The sequence below is a fragment of the Lissotriton vulgaris genome, chromosome 2_1 (assembly GCF_964263255.1).
Source record: "Lissotriton vulgaris chromosome 2_1, aLisVul1.2, whole genome shotgun sequence".
In the NCBI taxonomy this organism is placed as follows: domain Eukaryota; kingdom Metazoa; phylum Chordata; class Amphibia; order Caudata; family Salamandridae; genus Lissotriton; species Lissotriton vulgaris.
The window spans coordinates 1,539,717,459-1,539,735,839 of NC_141687.1; the positions used below are offsets into that span (position 1 = coordinate 1,539,717,459).

Here is an 18,381-nt window from a genome sequence, read left to right on the forward strand (position 1 = left end):
CTTTCTTGGAAGAGCTATATTTTCCACTGAATCACCTAGAAGCCAACCTACCTGCTGATAGAGGAACAGAGCCTGACAGCCCTGCCGAAGAAGTAAGATGGAAAAACCAAAGGGGATGATGGACGGAGCGTTGACAATACAAACACTCACCCCCAGTCAACTGATCTGGGTTTAATCCATCACCGTTCTTTAGCTCAATCCGCCACCCCAGTTCAGACATGGCCATATGCAAATCAGTGGCAAAGTGAGCAAGGGACTCACGTCTGGGCATACCCTGCCAACTTAGGGCGAACAAAGAAAAACCAAAGGGGATGATGGACGGAGCGTTGACAATACAAACACTCACCCCCAGTCAAACGGATCTGGGTTTAATTCATCACCGTTCTTTAGCTCACTCCTCCACCCCAGTTCAGACATGGCCATATGCAAATCAGTCTGACCCTGTGCCTCATGGGAACAGTCCAGCCCGAACTCCCAAGCCATGTCTTCCCTGGACCGGAACCAAGCTTCCCAGGATCGGTTTCTGGCATTACAGCCGTCTTCAGCCGGGCTTGCTTGAATCCAGTAAGATGTAGCATGTCTCCTGAGCTGGTGGGGTTTCTAGAAGAGAGCAACTATGAAGACTGAGCTGTGTACCCCAGTGTTGGAGAGTTAAAGTCTCCCCAACCGTAGTTCCTGGTGGGAACTATGATGATCACTGTTGGGTACTTGAAGATCACTGAAGCCAAGTTGGGGGCTTCACTATAGTGAATAATATACAATGAGACCCAATCCAAATGGCGAGTAAATCTATCAGTGACATAAGGGGGGTCCAATACATCCCACTCCCCACTACTCTCTTATCCACATTATAATGAGATAATGCACTGTGCTCTGCCTTGTTTAAAATATCTGTTCTCCAAGACAACCCAACAGAGCAAAGCTCTTAGAGTGACCCCAATCTTGGTTGTTCACAACAGTCCACACCACACATTGGACTTCACTCTAAATAGAGGAAAAATGTGCGAGAAGCAAGTGACCCCTCACGGAAACACCACCAAGCGGGGTAACTGGTATGCAATTTCCAGACAGGCCCCTGTCTCATCATCGGTGGTCACTTGCTCCTCGGGAAAATAAAGGTGATAGAAAGTAAGACGTGTCCAAAACAAACAACGTATAAAGTGCTACAGTGAAGTGCAGAAAATTCTGCTAGTGACAAACACACACAAACATAATAATAGAGTGCCTAAAACCACACACAACACACCAATCCCTTATCCACTTTTATTCGTAGGGTGGTGATTGCGTGCTCTTGAGTGTTAAAAAGGCTGGTAGCTAGTCATGCATACCATTACCTACAGTGCCGACATGTTTCACTGCTGTATAGCGTAGAGCAGTTTCATCAGGGCTGCACTCAAGTGCTGCCACTTCACTCTTATTGGACACTCAGTTCTGTAACGTGCTGTCAATGGAGAACAGGTACGTAGTTAAAAACATGTAGACTCAGGCTGGCCAGAGGTGTACTATGAAGGTATATGCCCAGAGGTAGTGTGAGGAATATTTACCCAGGAGCAGCAAAGCTTTGCATACCAGCCACTCCGGTGTCAAACTGGGACCCTAGATACTCCAAGCGTGAGTGTGCCCCTTGCTTTGTAATAAAAGTATTATATCTGCAAATTGAGAGAACACAAAACCAGCGTTGTAGTTTTCTAGTGCTATTATGACATATAGCACCTGCTGGAAATTACACCTATATTCGGGAATGAGCCACAAGTAACATACACTCTTAACGCTGCTATTACATACTGCTCATAAGGGTTGTTCTAACTAGTGGAGTTCCATCACTGGGGTGCCTGTTGTAAATGCCACAATGCAGCGCACACACCACAGCGTCCCCCACGTCAACACTAGTGCAGCCAGAGCGAACTAGGACTAAACAGTCACGATCGTGACCAACTTCCATCTTAGCAAAAGAGCAAATGAGCAAATGAGGCTACGCGGGCCCAGCGGGCTCGAGAAAATAACATTTAGCCCACGGAGCAAAAATCTAAAGTATACTTCCCTGGCGCTTGATTCCGAAGCTGTCTCACCGTGACGGTCCGGGAAGACGCCTTTCCTCAGCCGTATCGGACGCCCACACCCGGGACACTAAAGAATGCAGCGCCGGAGCGACCACACCCCTCGCGTCACATCACGTGATCGCGACACCATACACGGCGGCCATCTTAGCCTAGTCAATGGGCTTGAATCCACATAGCGGTATACACTGATAACGCCCTTTCGAGGGGAGAAGATGCTATACCAAATAACACTGCCCCGGTTAATGTGCTGGATATTAAAGGGACATACTACTCCAGAATGTCAGAGCTTCACCCCTATGTGTAACAAAACCAAAACTGATTACATCAACACAGCAATGCTGCCCTGGCAAATGTGAAAGATATGAAAGAGATATCAGAACTAGGAGGGGAGGGACATAATGCTCCTAAATGTCAGTGCTTCACACCCATCTGTAGAAAGTGAAAAGGGACATGCTGGTCAAATAGTCATTCAGCTAGTGAATTATATGCTGAATATAGACATGTCACAATAGATCATATTGTATGCACTTCGCCCCCTTGAGCATATTGAAAGTAATGTAATCAGTTCCAGAGACACTTCAGAGTGACACAAAATCAGGGGGAATTGTGCTGGATAGGAGCTAACCCACAAGGGGCATCCAATATGGAGAGTCTAGGTTATGGGCACAGGAAGGGCAAATGTACATGGTACCCCTCCTAAATTAGAGAGGGAGTGAACCCAAGTATGGCCAGAACGCATGACCAGAAAGCAAGTGAGGGGTCCCAGTGTGGAGCAACATAAGACCCAGGTTCACAGTTTAATCCTGTTCCATTCAATGATTTCGTTGAGCCCTACCCTATCAGTTTTCTCATTATAGATCCATCGCGATTCTTTAGCCAACAAGATCTCATCAATGTTCTGGGGGGAGCCTGTGATCTTCTCAAGCACTGTCCACTGAAAGGTGTGTTTTTCAGTAGAACAGTGCTGAACAAGCTTTGTTGTTAATTTACCTGCTCTTATTGTGCTAAGATGTTCCTGTATGCGCACTTTGATCTTGCGTGAAGTCAGACCTATATACTGCAATCCACACTGGCACGTTAGCCTGTATACCACTTGTGTGGAATTACAGTTACTAAACTGATTTTGAAACCACTCCTTCCCTGATGTGAGACTCACACTTTTGCTTTTCTTGGTGAGTGGACATACAGAGCATGTCCCACACGGAAAATGGCCTTTGGGTACAGTAGAATTTTGATCGGTTTGTACGACGGCTTCACTATAGTGCCCAGAAAAAATGCAGTTTCAATTAAGCCACATTACATTGAAAATGTAGGCTGTGCGTTGCCTTGTTTCTCAGAGATCTTTGGCCTGTACATGGCTGTACCACAAGTTGGAGATCGACCTGTGCTTGATTGCCCTCTAGTAGGAGATTGGCCAGTGCATGGCCACAAAGGACGTGGGTCCCTTGCTCACTGTGCCACTGTATTCAAGCTAGTCTGGCTGATAAGGGGTGTTACCCCAAAAACCGGCCCCAGGATACTTTTTTCTGGTCCAGTGAAGATCTGGCTTGGCAGTTCAGGCTAGACTGTTCGCATAATCATTAGGGTCAAGACTGATTTGCATATGGCTGGGTCTGAACCGGGGTGGCGAAGTGAGCTAAAGAACGATGATGAATTCAACCCAGATCTGTTACTGAGATGAGTGTCTGAAAAGTTTCAGCACTCTGTCCATCATCTCTTTGTGTATGCTGTGCTCTGGAGAAAATACAGGAGTTTGGATAGGGTGGTCATTTTGTACAGGGCAACTCTGCCCTTCAGAGAAAGCAGAAGATTCTGCCAGTGTCCCATGTCTGCCTTATAGTCCTGAAGGACTCTCCCCAAATTGTGTTGGTAAAATCCTGCTTGGTCCACGGTTACATAAATGCCCCAAGTATCTGAACCCCTTAGGTGACCAGCATAGCCGGCATTTCCAGCCCAGCAGAGGCTTCCATGGAGCAAGTGGGAACGCCACCAACTTGATATTGTTTTTGTGCACCCCAAGAACTTACCCAATATATTCAAGATATCTAAGATATTGGGATATGGACTGAACCATGTCTGCTAGGTAGAGCATGATGTCATCCACACGAAAGGAGATCACATTGATGGTCCAACTAATACCTCTCTGTGACATACAGCCAAATAACTGGCAGAGGTTGTGTCTCATGAATCTACCAGGCATAAAAGCCTACTGGTTCAGGTGTATTAGTTTATGAATTTCTTGGAACAATTGGTTCGCCAACACCTTGGCCAGAATCTTATCTTTCAGGTTCAGTAGAGTGATAGGCCTATAAGAGGCACTTTTGTCCACTGGCTTGCCCTGCTTGTGGATCAGCACCATTGTTGCGGTATGATGGTCTTGTGGGAGATATCCCTCCTTCCTTGCCTCATAAAATATTTCCTGAGGCACTTGTAGAACTCAGTGAAACCTGTTTGGGCCATAGGCTGTCCCGCTCTTAAGGTGGCAGATGGCCACCCTAAGCACCCTGTCCTCTATGCTCCTGTGCAGCATCTCTCTGTTTTCATCCTCAAAGGTACGGGTCGAGGTTCTTGTGACACTTTTGGCACTGTCCCCAGTCCATCCCCGACCTGGACTCGTGCATATTCTGGAGGTGTGTTGCAAAGGCCGCAGCTATGTCTTCTACTGTGCCTACCTTTTTCCCACCTCATTCTCTATCTGGGGTATCCATTGTCTGCTCTCCTCTCTGTGCACCATCCAGGCTAGCAGCTTGCCCACCTAGTTTCCTTCTTCATAGAGCCTATGTTGCTTTTCCCTAAATTGGTCCCTTGCCTCCTGTTCTACCAGCCATCTATATTCTTCCCTAGCTAGGGCAATTTTGTACGTGAGATCTGATAGAGACTACTAGCCGCAGATTCCTTCGCGTAGAATTATCCCCAGGCGTGAGACTGGATCTGGAAAACTTTTTCCCACAGCATCCCTGCGCGCCGGGGACAGGACGACATCACGCAACTCTGCCCAGGCGTCGTCCGCGCACGTGCCGTCAGCGAGGTCCCATAAGACCCGGCCCAGCGTTCCTACGTTAGTTTTTTCCTTTTCCGCGTTGCAACGCGGATCCTGTCCTTGCTCGGGCCTGTTTTGTGCCCCTTTTTTCTCCATTTCTTTTGTAGGAACAGTTTGCGAATGTCTTCGGGCTTTAAAACTTGTACGTTTTGTGGCGTCTTATGTCGGCGACGGACCCGCACCTCATTTGTATGTGGTGTTTGGGGGAGGATCACAGCACCACCGACTGCGAGGCCTGTCAACAGTTGTAGCCGAAGTCGTCACGGGAGCGCTGCATGAAACTTCTCTCGGCGTGTCTCTCCAGGTCAACGTCCTCTCGGTCTGCTTCGGCAGACGGCTTCAGGTTCTGCCGTGGTCATCCTCGCCCTTCTCCGATGTCATGTGAGCATCGCTCCCCGGTGGGTAAGTGTCGCAGTGTGTCCTAGGGGCTGGTTTCCTGCCTGCTGGGTACGTGGACGAGAATCTACGCGGGTGATGCAGCCCGCGGTCCCCTACGGAGGCGGGTGCGGCCTTCGCTCACCCGGTGTCCGCGGTTGTGGACATACTGCATATGGGTGACCCGGTGGCTCGCTTTCCGGCGGACCATCTATTGGAGGTCCTCCACCAGGGCTCTCATGGGAGAGAAAGCTTACTTCCCTTTGAAGGTTCCCTCCTTTCTTCCTTGACGGGGGCTTGAGGGCGTCCGGCCTCAGGGGACCCGGTGCCTAAGCATCTTCTGTACTAGCATCTCCCGGCACCCGACCCGGCGTGCCTTTCCCTCTACCCCTCTGCCTTCAGTCCGCTTTTGCAGACTGCTTTTCCCTCCCTGCCGCCACTGTTGACTCCGCCATCCCGAGAGGCCCGCTGGCTGGACTCTTGGGGGCGCAACATGTTTGTCTCGACCAGCGCTGCCCTGCGGGCCCTGAACACCTTGTGTGTGCTTGCTCGTGCCTCCTCCTGTTTGTGGGACTCGGCTGAGTCTCTGGGATCCGCAGCGTCCCAGAAAGGTGGTCAAGTGGACTTGAGGTATCATACGTTAGATGGCCGGGAGCTTGCGGCATTTATTCTCCGCTCCGCTCTGGACCTCTCAGAGGTGCTGGGCCGGGCCATGGCTTCCTCGGTCGCTCTCCGTCACCATGCTTGGCTTCGGGATGGAGTATTCTCTGAGAATATTCGGGAGCGGCTCATTGACCTTCCGTTTGATGGCAGCCTGTTCCATGCCCTGGCCGACTCTGCAATCCAGAGGCTGTTGGCGGGGCTCCGTCCTCCTCCGCCTTATCCTCATCCTCCTCCGTCCCCTACTCAGTGACTCCTGAGTCTGGTTGATTCTGGGCCTTCTTAGGCCAGTTGTTCTGGCTGTGGAGGGTGTTTTCTGCCCATTTGCCTCCCTCCTTGGGACTTTGGCATTGTTGGCTGCTGGACGGCCCTTTTGTTGATTGTGTGTGTGTTGGAATTGTTGCGCAGACTTGGCCCTGAGATTAGGCCTTCTGCTTGCTTGGGCTGCTTGTCAAGCCTTTCGCGGGGGTGTTTTTTCCCCCGTGGCTCTTTTCTTTGTTCCTCTTCCAAAGAGGGTTCCCATTTTTTGGGATTTATCGTACCCTAGATGGGGTAGTGGTAGCTGTCATATGGCTTGCGCTCTGCTAGGGGGTTCTGGTCGCCTTAGAGTGCCTGTTCTGCATGGTGTTGCTGTAGGTTGCTTTTGCTTCCTGAGTTTGTGTGCGAGGCCACTCGTGGTGGTGTGCCCGGGCATCTCCTCCTCTCCCTGCTGTTGCCTGAGGTCTGAGATGATCCTGTGTTCTCCCTTGCCGGGCGCTGCCTACTTGGCCTCTGGCTGTTCTTCTTGCTTCTGGCGGCTTTGACTGCTGGCACTGTTCTTGCTGGCGGGATGCTCTCCATCTGGAGTGGGTTTGCCTTCTTTTCCCTCGTTTCCTTGGGTACTCTAGGCTTCGTCTTCTGCTCTTCCTGTCTTGGCATGGGGCGGCAGCAGGTTTGCCTTGTGGGGGAGTGTGTACTTCGGCCTCTCCGACCTTGCCCTTGGCTCCTCTGCCGTGAGGGTGCGGGCCTCTTCAGCCTTCTTCTCCTTCTTCTTACCCCTCCTACATACTCTTGGTGTCATGGGGTTCTGCTTGTGGGGGTTTCTCTTGCCTGGCAGGGACGAGGTTCTACCTGGTCAACAGTTCTGGTCCCCTGTGGGGCCCTCTGTTCTGTATTGGCTGGTGGGGTACTTTCGCAAACCCTCCTTCCCAGGGGGTATTGATAGGGTATCTATTCTACGTGAAGGAATCTGCGGTTAGTATTGTCTATCAGATGTACGAGTTACTTACCTTTGGTAACAATGTATGTGGTAGAAATTATTCTAGCCGCAGATTCCTTCATGGCTTCTTGTCGCAGATTCCTTCACGGCCCGCTCTTCCTCCCCTATTATGTGAGGACCCTTGGGTTGGTCTTTGGTACTCGCCTCCCAGTGGGGCGCTGCATCTCCTGTGAGTGCCTTCTTGTTCTCTTGACTGGTGACTCCGTCTGAGGGCGGTTCACTCCTCCTTGGTTCTTTGGAGGATGGGGTTCCGGTACTCAGGTGCCCTTCTGCTCTGGCTAATCCGGAGTTTGGGGGATTGCTTTCTATCCCGGTCCTCCCTCCCTTCCTTCCATTGCTATCCTCTGCTTAAGGGTCATCTGGTCATGTTATGCCCTTTCCCTTGTGAGTGGTTGCCCTTATGTTGGGGTGGCTTGGATGTTTTTTGTCCCTGTCTGTGTTGGGACGGGTCTCTTTTTTTTGCTCAGGTTAGGGGTGGTGGGTTTCCTACGTGTACCATGTCGTTACGCATGTTCCTTGCCTCAGCGGCATAGAGGTTATCTATGTGCTGGCAGGGTGGTGGCGCAGGGCTCTGCTTCTTCTTCTTCTTTCTCTTTCTCTGCCTTGGGTTCTGCGGTTTGGCACTACTGTGGTAGTGTTGTTAGTCACCGTTTCTTTTTAAATTTTCTGCTTTTCGCACACTGTTCCCATGCTTCCACAGTCTTTTTGTGTGGCTCCGCGTTGTGGCGCAGAAAAGTTCTCCGAAGAAAACTGACGTAGGCGCGTTGGGGCGGGTATTATGTGACCTCGCTGACGTCACTTGCGCGGACGACGCCTGGGCGGAGTCGCGTGATCTCGTCCCGGCGCGCAGGGATGCTATGTTGAAAAGTTTTCCAGATCTAGTCTCACACCTGGGGATAATTCTACGTGCAGGAATCTGTGGCTAGAATCATCTCTACCAGATACATCGTTACCGAAGGTAAATAACTCGTACCTTCGGGTCAAAGATATTCATGTTCTCCGACATTGGCTCTTTCATAGATGCACATGCTTGAGTCATTCCCCATTGTCAAAGTTGGAGTCCCACCGTACTTTAAAGGCAGTAAGTAATACTGTAGCATTGAAGTTAATGGAGAAACATTATTCACTTTAATATCGTGTCCTAATCATTAGGAATGGTCCAAAGTCCAGCCAATCAGGTGACAGCACCCTTTAATACCCTCACCACAGAGGCTCTAGGCTCTCACATTTTCTACTGCGTATTGTGTGAAGGGAGACTCCCTGAGATCTGCTCAGTATTATTACTCTTTTGGCCTACTTGACAGAATTCCTTCTGCAAAACAGCATGTCTACGACTATAAGATCTCTGTTTAGTTACTGTGACACCTGTGAGAAGCTAACACTACACTCGGATGATCCTCACAAAAAGTATATTCACTGCCTTCACCCTGACCACCAGGTGAGAGATTGTAAAATCTGTTGAACTTTCTCTCAAAAAACTTTGAGAGATAGAGAGGGAAAGCTTCTTCTGTGGCTGCAGAAGTTAAAAACTCCTTGTCTGATGTTGACAGCTATTCCTCCCTCAAAACTACTGCCTCAAAAAAGAGAAGAAGTGATGTGGAAATAGTTTCCCCTAAAGCTGTTAAGGTGGTAAGAGGGCATCATCATTCATTGAAAGCTGATGATCAGCCCTTCTCCTCCAAAAAGGAGTCTGCCTCTCACAAGGGTCATTTTACGACCTTCTCAAATACAACTTCAAGGTCTTTACAGGAGACGATTTCATCACCTCAGAAAGACGTAACGTCAACGACGCCCCCGGCTGCGAAAGCTTCAGTTGTCCCTACTACAACGATGTTGACCTTTTCACCTCCACAGTCTAAACTTATCATGTCCTCGTCTACGTCGACCATAGTTTCTGTAAAGGTGAGGCCTTCTACGTCGCCAAAACATAGTTTATGAAAACGGCGATGAATAAATGATTGTTGTTGAAAGATAGTCGACAGCGCTACCATTGCCACTGCAGTTGTCGACTGACCTCGAACACAAATTTCTCTTGTTGATGCAACATCGTAGACAGTGGCTCCGTCGACGGACCCGAAACCTACTACCACAGATTTACATAGACGAACATCAATGACATCAAAGATATTTACGGAAAGGGTCATCGACGAAGGCTCCGAGAACGACAGCCTCATCTTCGGTTCTTTTGGCAATGACTATTCCTTCGTTGGGTACTCTGTCGACGATTCCTCTGTCATCGACTTTGCATACGGCATAGGGAAATGGATCTGAGTTTACCTCAACAAATGTACCAGCAGTCAAATACACTGTTATTTCATCTGCAGTTTCCTAGCCTGAATGTAGGTCCTCATAGGAAATAATTTTACCTTCCATACCTCTCCTAGTAAGGTTCACCTTAGTCCTTCAGAAGAGCTTTTTAATTATGAGGTTGAAGAGGATGGGGACTCTGATGAAAAGGACATGTTTGGTGTGGCATACAGTCCTTCAGACCTCAGGACAAAATGTCGAGAGAATGACTATGAATACTATTACTATTCTCATGACCCTTACCAGCAAAATAGGCAGAGGGAGGAGACTATTCAGATGCCTGTTTCTCTAGTGTCAAACCTTCAACACATGGTGGAAGATTACTACCACAGATTCCCATCATCGAAACCGGTGACTTCAATCCCTCAAACTCTGATTGCTAAGACATATTTGATCACAGGGTCACCCCCTATATCTCCGCCACCTACTACTCCACAACCGCAGGTAGCGGAGCATCGCACTACTGATGGAGAATTGGAAGAAGTGTACCTTCCCAATGAGTGGTACAATTACCAGATACAGACACCATATCCGCCAACCCGCCTCCGGTGGACTCTCCACCGGAAGACATAGGAGGTTATTGTACTGTAATGGAAGGGGCAGCAATGAGATTTAAGCTCCCCATGGTCACCAAACAGTCTGATTGTTTCCTATATGATTTTAAGGAACAAGCTAAGAGACATGTTCTTTCAATCCCCATAGTAGATTTCATATGGGAGGAAGGCCTAAAGATGATGCAAACACCGGCTTCCATTCCAGCAGTTTTACCTAAGCTAAAAAAGCAATACAAGGCACCTGGTAACTTTCCCGCCTGCCTCATAGGCCAGCCAAAGCAAGATTCAGTGATTTCCCAGGTGGCTCAATGTCGTGCCAGGAATCCTACTTCACCCATGTCAGCCCCTCCTGGCAGGCCCTGGAGACGTCTTGACACTATTGTTAAGAAATTCTCCAATATGGCAGCGACCACAGTTAGGGCAGCAAACTCACTCACAATATTAGGTAGATATAACGGGTCGACATTTTGCCGTTTATTGATCTGTTGCTTGAGGAGTCTAAAGCAGAAGCAAGGAATATCGTTCAGGAAGGACAAAGGAGTTCAGCTGAATTAATTGATTGTGCTGTGGATATATCGTCGGCAGGTTTCTGTCAGTTTGCTGGGGCAGCAGTACTAAGCAACAGGGATAGTTAGGAGAGACTTCTTTTCGGCAGGAGGTGCAAACTAAGGTCATTGATATGCCTTATGATGGCAAATCCCTGTTTTTTCAACGCATTAATGAGGCTCTGAAGCAATAAAAAATGATACGGACACAGCGAAGGCGTTAGGCACCCTGCAAATTAAAAGACCGCCCTTTCGTGGGGCACGAGGCCATGGCTCGGCTTCCTTTCGGGTACAGACAATTTCAGCCATATCAGGGACAATCCCGATACTTACCGGCACAACATCAACAATCATACAAACAACCACCTGTCGCATCCTACAAGCACTATAGAGTAAAGACATTCTTCAGAGACACCTCCAAGAAGCAGTGACGAACCCCTGGTGTCGGCCACAAATCACACCCATTCCGTAGAGGTTGGTAGAAAAATTTCCTGTTTCCTCCCCATACGGTCTACGATAATAACGGAATGATGGGTCTTAGATATAGTTTCCAATGGTCAAACTTTGGAATTTCAACAGATTCCTCCAAATTGTCCAGCTCGAGGCCATTCGTCTTCCCATCTAACAAAGCTACTGTCTCAGATCAACAACATGGGAGCGATCGAAATGATACCAAGTGCACAACGAGTAACAGGATTTTTATTCACGATTTTTCCTCATAAGAAAAAAATCAGGGGAGTGGCACCCCATCTTGGACCTTTGTCACCTCAACAAATTCCTGAAAAAACAAACATTTTGTATATTGTCTCTTCAGGAAGTTCTACTACTCTTGAATCAAGGAGATCACATGACTACCTTGGATCTTCAATACGCCTATTTTCACATTCCTATTCACCCCAAACACGAGATTTTTATGCTTTAGAGTGGCCGGCACAGATGATCAATTCTGAGTTCTGCCCTTCGGCCTCTTACCACAACCTGATTGTTCACTATAGTATTAGCACGAGTGGTGGCTCATCTACGACAAGCAGGAATTCATATTTTCCCTTACCTGGACGATTGCCTTATAAAAGCGAAATCCTCTTCAGTGGCAAGCAGACATACACAGGAGTGCCTATTTCTTTGGCAGTCTCTAGGGCTGCACATCAACGTTCAAAAGTCTCAACTAATTCCCTCAAAGGTCAGAAAGTTTTTACAAGCAACTATAGACACCCCATCTGAAAAATCTTTCACCTCGCAGGAAAGGCAAGAAAAGATACGCAGGCTGGCAGCTCTCCTCTTTGTAAAACACTCAATTTTAGTGCAGGAATCTGCGGTTAGTAGTCTCTATCAGATGTACGAGTTACTTACCTTCGGTAACGATGTATCTGGTAGAGATGATTCTAGCCGCAGATTCCTTCACGGCCCACCCTTCCTCCCCTATTCTGCGAGGACCCTTGGATTGGTCTTCGGTACTCGCCTCCCGGTGGGGGGCTGTGTCTCCTGTGAGTGCCTTCTTGTACAGGAAAAACTAGACAGTCAATGGTTACAGACCACCGGGTCCTTCGAAGATCTCATTCGGATAACACTACAGATGACGGATGTACTTCAATGGTGGAAGCACTTCCCAAATGTAGCCAGAAGCCGTTCTTTCTTGATCGACTCTCCAAAATATGTAATTACGACAGACGCCTCTCTCGAAGGCTGGGTAGCATATCTGCAGGGTTTACCGGTCAAGGGCAAATTGGACAACCAACAACGGTCCTTACATATCAGTCTGTTTGAACTCAAGGCTGTTTTCCTGAATCTGAAGTTTTTCCTTTAAAAAAATCTCAGGAGCATCAGTGTTAATTTGGGCGGATGATACTACAAGTGTGCACTATCTAAACAAACAGGGCATAACATTGACTGCACTGTCTCTGCAAGCTCAGCAAATTTGGAACTGGGCAATACCACACGAGATTAACTTAACTGCGGAACATGTTCCAGGAGTGGCCAATACTCTTGCAGATTCCCTGAGCAGGGCAAACTTCCCAGCAAGCAGGCTACCCCAACAGGGATCGTGGGGGAATGCTTTTCTGATCAAATGGTCAAAGATATATGCCTACGCTTTTCCTCCCATTCCATTAATCCCACGGGTGCTCTGGAAAATTAAGAAAGAACCTTGTCGGGTACTGCTCATAGCACCCAGGGGGCCCGCCAGTTCTGGTTTATGGAACTACTCCTCTCGGAGTGCAAACCCATTCAGTTAAGACCAATACCGAACCTGTTGACATCAAATCACGGCCAGATCCATCATTCACATCTGACATCGCTTTGATTGGCAGCTTGGCTCCTGAACGCTACGAGTCTGCCAGTTTAGCCATCCCTGCTGATTGTCGGGAAGTCCTTGCTAATGCTAGGGCACAGTCCACTATTAAAACATACAAGCTCAAATGGAAACTATTCTGTTACTGGTGCTCAAACTTAAAGGGGCATCCTATCCAGTCACCACCAGAAAAGATGCTTCAGTTACTCCTCCAAGTGGCATGATCCGGTCTCTCTCACTCTTCCATAAACGTCCACCTGGCCGCTGTATCCAGATTTTGATGACATAATACATTTGGTACAGAAAATATTTTATAATCATGTAAAAAATTGCAATGATACTGACATGAAATAATTGAAATTTTGGTGTAATGTCAAACTACGAGTCTGTTTTTCACATTAGTCACAGTTGTAGTTGTCATGTGATATCACGTAATGCACTTTAAAAAATGGCCGCGTTTACAACTCTTTTTCCAGTGAGCAAGACTGTTTCACAGTCGAAACGTGCTTGGTAGCGGCAGAAAATAAAATTAAAAAATCACACACAGCGTTGTCATTTGTAAAAAGGATATATATATATAATATATATCTCAAAACACAATCTCCTCCTTTGGAAGTAGACAAGGGGACACAGCGGGGCTTCATAAAACTGTTTATTCAGTCCGTTGCTGTCTTCAGAGACTTCCTGGTGTGCCAATCAGATCCCAAGAGTCAAGCCGCCAGCCCAGTTAGAATTCCAGGCTTGAGGCTAACAGGTGCGTTATCATTGGGGATAGGTTGGAGATACCTTGCGCAAGGCCAAAACCACCCTCTCTGTTGTCCTGGTGCAAACAAGTAGTCTATGCGGGACATAGACCCTGCTAAGCCCGCTGCATAGGAATATTGTGTGTGTGGGATTTTCCTCCTGCCACACACCAACAAATACCAACGCCGCTAACCAGGTGCATCATCGGGCATTTCTGGTACCCTCCTGCACCTGGTGACCCTGTTCCATTCGTCCGCATTGTATGGTTCAAGTTGTCCCACCCCTCACCTCCCCAACACCCCCACCGTCACCCAATTAGTAATGTGGGCTCCGGAGGTAAAAGGATTATCCAGTCCCCGTATATGCCCGAATAACTTTTGCTGCAGCCCCAGTGGAAGATATCCAGAAGCCGAAGCGAGGAGCTCTCCCTCGTATATTCCGCTAATTGCTGCTACGCTGCCTCCCCAGGTTTATGGTATCCCTAGTAGTAGGGGCTTCCTTTCCAGGAAGCCAACCCCTCATGATCCCGTAGTGAAACTAAATTTGCTAGCAGTGATCTTCCTTCCCAAGGAAATCCACAGTGGTTCCCCACTAGGTGCTGTGGTTTCCTTTCTCCTTGGTGTCTTCTGCTTAATAGCATGAAAGGTGTATACCTGAGGTGGGGGAGTGGTAGTGTTATTTGTGGAACTTTCTACCAACATGTACTTAACCTCTCATAAATGACTGCGCCCGTCAAAATTGCTCTTATAGGATATTGAGGTTGGTGTATAGCTTTGCAGATGAGCTTCAGCCATAGCCTATTCAACTGAAAAGGTGTGCATTCTTCTTGAAAATTAAATGTCAAACAATGCTTGTGAGGCAAAGTGCTACTATTTTGAGTTCTGAGACTGGAATAAACTACTGAATCCTTAAGGGAGATTCCCTATATAGAGTGATTCAGAAAACTTCTAAAAACACACATTTTCCCCTTAGTGTGACCTGTTTGTATAGTTAACTCTGTTTTTAAGTTGTGTATAAATGTATTCTGATGTGGATTGTGTCTTTTAGGATCTTGTATCTTTCATATACCATAAAATATTCCCCATTATTAGATGGAGCCCCAAACAATTAAAACAAGCATACATTTGATCCTCCGAGATGTTTGCTGACTTTTTCACAAACTGTCTTTAACACTTCAACTAATCCTTGGTAGTTGGTGAAATATTAGCTCTTCGTTTTTTGGCCATCAGAGGAGAATGCCAACTAATAATGTTGGCTTAAGTTTATGGGCCTTGTGTTGATCGATTCATCCCACTGCACGTTTGGATGTTTGGACATAATATACTATATGTATTCCAAATGGTATCTCTTCAGAGACACTGTCGATTTTAATGCCTGATAACGGATTTATTTTGTTTGCTGTGCGTTAAATTAACATTTTCCGTTTTGGTCTTATGCAGGGAGATGGGCTGGAGTTCAAGCGCCATTTCCTGAAGATTAAGGGGAAATTGAATGACATTGTCAGCACCCAGAAGAACACCCTCCCTACTACATGATCCATGTGCTCATATGAGAAGGAAAGAATGTGAATATGCTGCACTGTTTCCTGCTTGGACCAGAGTGTACTGTTCTACTTGTCGTGGAGTCACTGCTACCCAGTCATCTTTTCATAAAATGTTTATTTTGTTTTGTTTCATGCTAGCAGCTGTTGGCATGTAAACATGCTTGATTACATTTCTGCAATTGACAAGAATTATGGATCTTCATTATGTTCATCCTGTATTTATCAGTTCTCCCTGCACTGTTACTCCTAAGACGGCAAGTATGCTTGCAGGAAGACCTACGCTCAGAAATGGATCTTCAGCACGTGCAGTTTCCCTTTATGGGCCTTTTAGTTGAAGTCTGAAGAAGAAAATCTATATGTAAAACAAGAAGACCTCCTTTGAATGGGATTATAATTCCTCCAATGCAGCAACTTTTCTAATTAGTTATTATTATATATGCCTTCTTTTATATCAGGCTACTTCATCTCCATTCTTCTATTTTATTTACAACGTTGTGAACTGACAAACTGCAGCTATTAGGGTCCAGCCATGTTACCATAAAATGGTGCCTGATGGAAATTAGGTTTACAGTTTGTGGTGATCCCACGTGGAAAGAAGCATTGAAAATGTGTTAAAAAAAAATCACGTTTGTGTAGGATAGTGCTCCAATGCACTTGTTTTGCTAAGTAGGAGGGGAGTTTACATTGTTGCACCCACATTGTTTTCATATATTGTTCGCTAATAATAGATGCATTGTCCACTTGAAGTCCTGCTTTACTCATACCATGTGTGATCTCGTTTGTTAGTCATGGTTTCCTTTTTAGAATAATCTTTTTCCTATTAAAATCAAATTCAAACAGGGATCCCTATACACCGGCATGTGCACTCATTGTGATTAGTGCATATCCACCCATACTGCACAGTGTTAACTTTACTTGTTGTTTGTCAATTTTTGTGTTGTTGGCCGACTTGGTGCCTACGAAATAAAGGGTTGTCCTGCAAAACTGACTTAAGGAAGTTCAGTGCCGATTCCTTGCGTCCCAATACCCACATGGTGCCCACTTGGAAAATCCTATACTTTTAAGGCAATAAATTTCCATAAACAAAGGTACCAGCTGCCTTTCTTAAAAACAGTGCAGCATTGGGACTAGGTTCTCCAGGTAGTTAGTGTGAAATTATAATTAAAGTGATGAGACTTGTACAAAATTCTTTGTCTTTTAAGTTTATAAAAATACAAATAAAGGTTAGACACTGAATTCTGTTTTGGTTGTTTTTTACTTATGGGTTTGAAAGATATGTGCATTTCAAACAATTAACTACCAGTACCAAGTGATCACTTTTAGACCTGCCAGATTTTACTAAAAAGTTGACCAGAACAAAAAAGAAACAAGTGGTTGTAATTAAAGACCCATGCGTTCTCCTTTATCGCCCTCCCATAGGTAACCAATTGAATCATTTCCTGGTATCTGGTTAGGATCCCAGACAGTTTATTTAGTAACCTATTCTTTCCATTAATGACTAGACCACCATGCCTCACTTGTGAGGTCTGAGAGGCTATTATAAAATGTTAAGCCCTTTCCATCCTTTTTCTTTCATACTATGATAAACCATTCTTTTTCTGCCACCACGACTATTCGTGAGCAATACTGCATGTTTATCTTTCAGTTTTTATGTTTGGATGGAAGGAATGCAGGGGGGGGGGACTCGGAGATTCTCACTGCTTTTGACAGAGTGCAAGGAGCAATACATAAACGATCAGCTGCTGGTTCACTAGTTTTAATGAATGTTTCTTTTTTTCTTATTTTGTCTCTTTCGCTACACCAAGAACAGCAACAGCTCCTCCTCCAGACCCTTCAGTGACATCCTGTCGTGTGACGTGTCTGTGCTCGCTCCCGCCCGCCCGCATGTCTGAGCTGCACCACTATTGATAGCTATCGTCATGTGGTGCCCCAACGTGTGGTGATCCCGCTATTTGGATCGCTCCTAGGCTGGTGCCTCTGGGGCTTATTTTATATCACTCCAGGCTGCCTTGGCTACACTGACAGAAATTGGTCTCCTTGTGGCCAGTGATAGCTGCCGGCAGGACTCCTTATCACAGTGGCAGCCTGCTACAACACGCTACTTTGCGCAGGAAGGGCCGGTTCTTTTATGGTCCGGGAAACACCTGAAATTCCAGGGAGGTGCCCAGGGATAGTACCCTGCAGTGGAGCAGTAGCACCACTGCTCCCCGTACAGAAGTAGAGGGAGCGTGCAAAGGGTTATAATTTGAGTATTTCGGTCTATAGGAATACGGCCATAAAGGGAGGTGGCGGCGGCGTTGTAGCACAATCAAAGTCATTGTGACCAGAAGGAGGAGGTAAGTGAGCTCATTAAACATTTTAAAGTGCTTGTTATATATCAGAACCTTACTGTGTCCCCCGATAGGTCTGCCCAGGGATGTTTCCCCAAAATAAGAGACATCAAGCTCCCGGTGACTACAAAAATCAAAATAAAAGGTGGAGTGATAGTTAATACACCTGAAATAAGAGACTCTCTTGACCCTGAGCTTGTCTCGTCTTTTGTTGGGATGAGTTAGTCTTGTTGGAATATAACGTAATGTGCAATGCTCAGCAAAATTCCTGGCAGTTTCAATTAAAGACTGTGGGGAACCACGTCAGGTCCACAATGGCACAGTATTCTGCAATAGTGGGACCAGTGTCTCCCCAGGATGTCCCCTGGAGATACTAGATATCCAGGAAACTAGAGGCTCTGTACTTGATTGAAAATACTGAAATGATTCACCCACCCCCTGTCTATTTCATCCATCAGAATGGAAATTTGCCTAACAACGTTAAGGTACGTTTCAATTCTATTAAGGACACGGAGGCAACGATTATGCTTTCTTCCTTCACTTCTAATATAATTTCATTTAAACAGCAGCCATTTGAACATTATTCAAAAGAAAAAATCTTCCAATGAACACCAGGGCAAACATCAACAAGACACAAGTCCTTTTTCACTGTCCATGGTATGAAGACCTGTAGGAAAT

General features: G+C 46.6%; 1 protein-coding gene across 1 annotated transcript in view; it reads left to right on the forward strand.

Annotated features, from left to right (window-relative positions):
- The window catches only part of CHEK1 (checkpoint kinase 1), a 167,672-nt gene extending 151,063 nt beyond the window's left edge, over window positions 1-16,609 (forward strand). Inside the window, exon 13 of the mRNA XM_086957409.1 lies at window positions 15,270-16,609. Within this exon, the coding sequence (XP_086813535.1) occupies window positions 15,270-15,365 (96 nt within the window). The 3' untranslated portion in view covers window positions 15,366-16,609. The remainder of the gene's footprint in view (window positions 1-15,269) is intronic.
- Window positions 16,610-18,381: the final 1,772 nt, after the last annotated feature.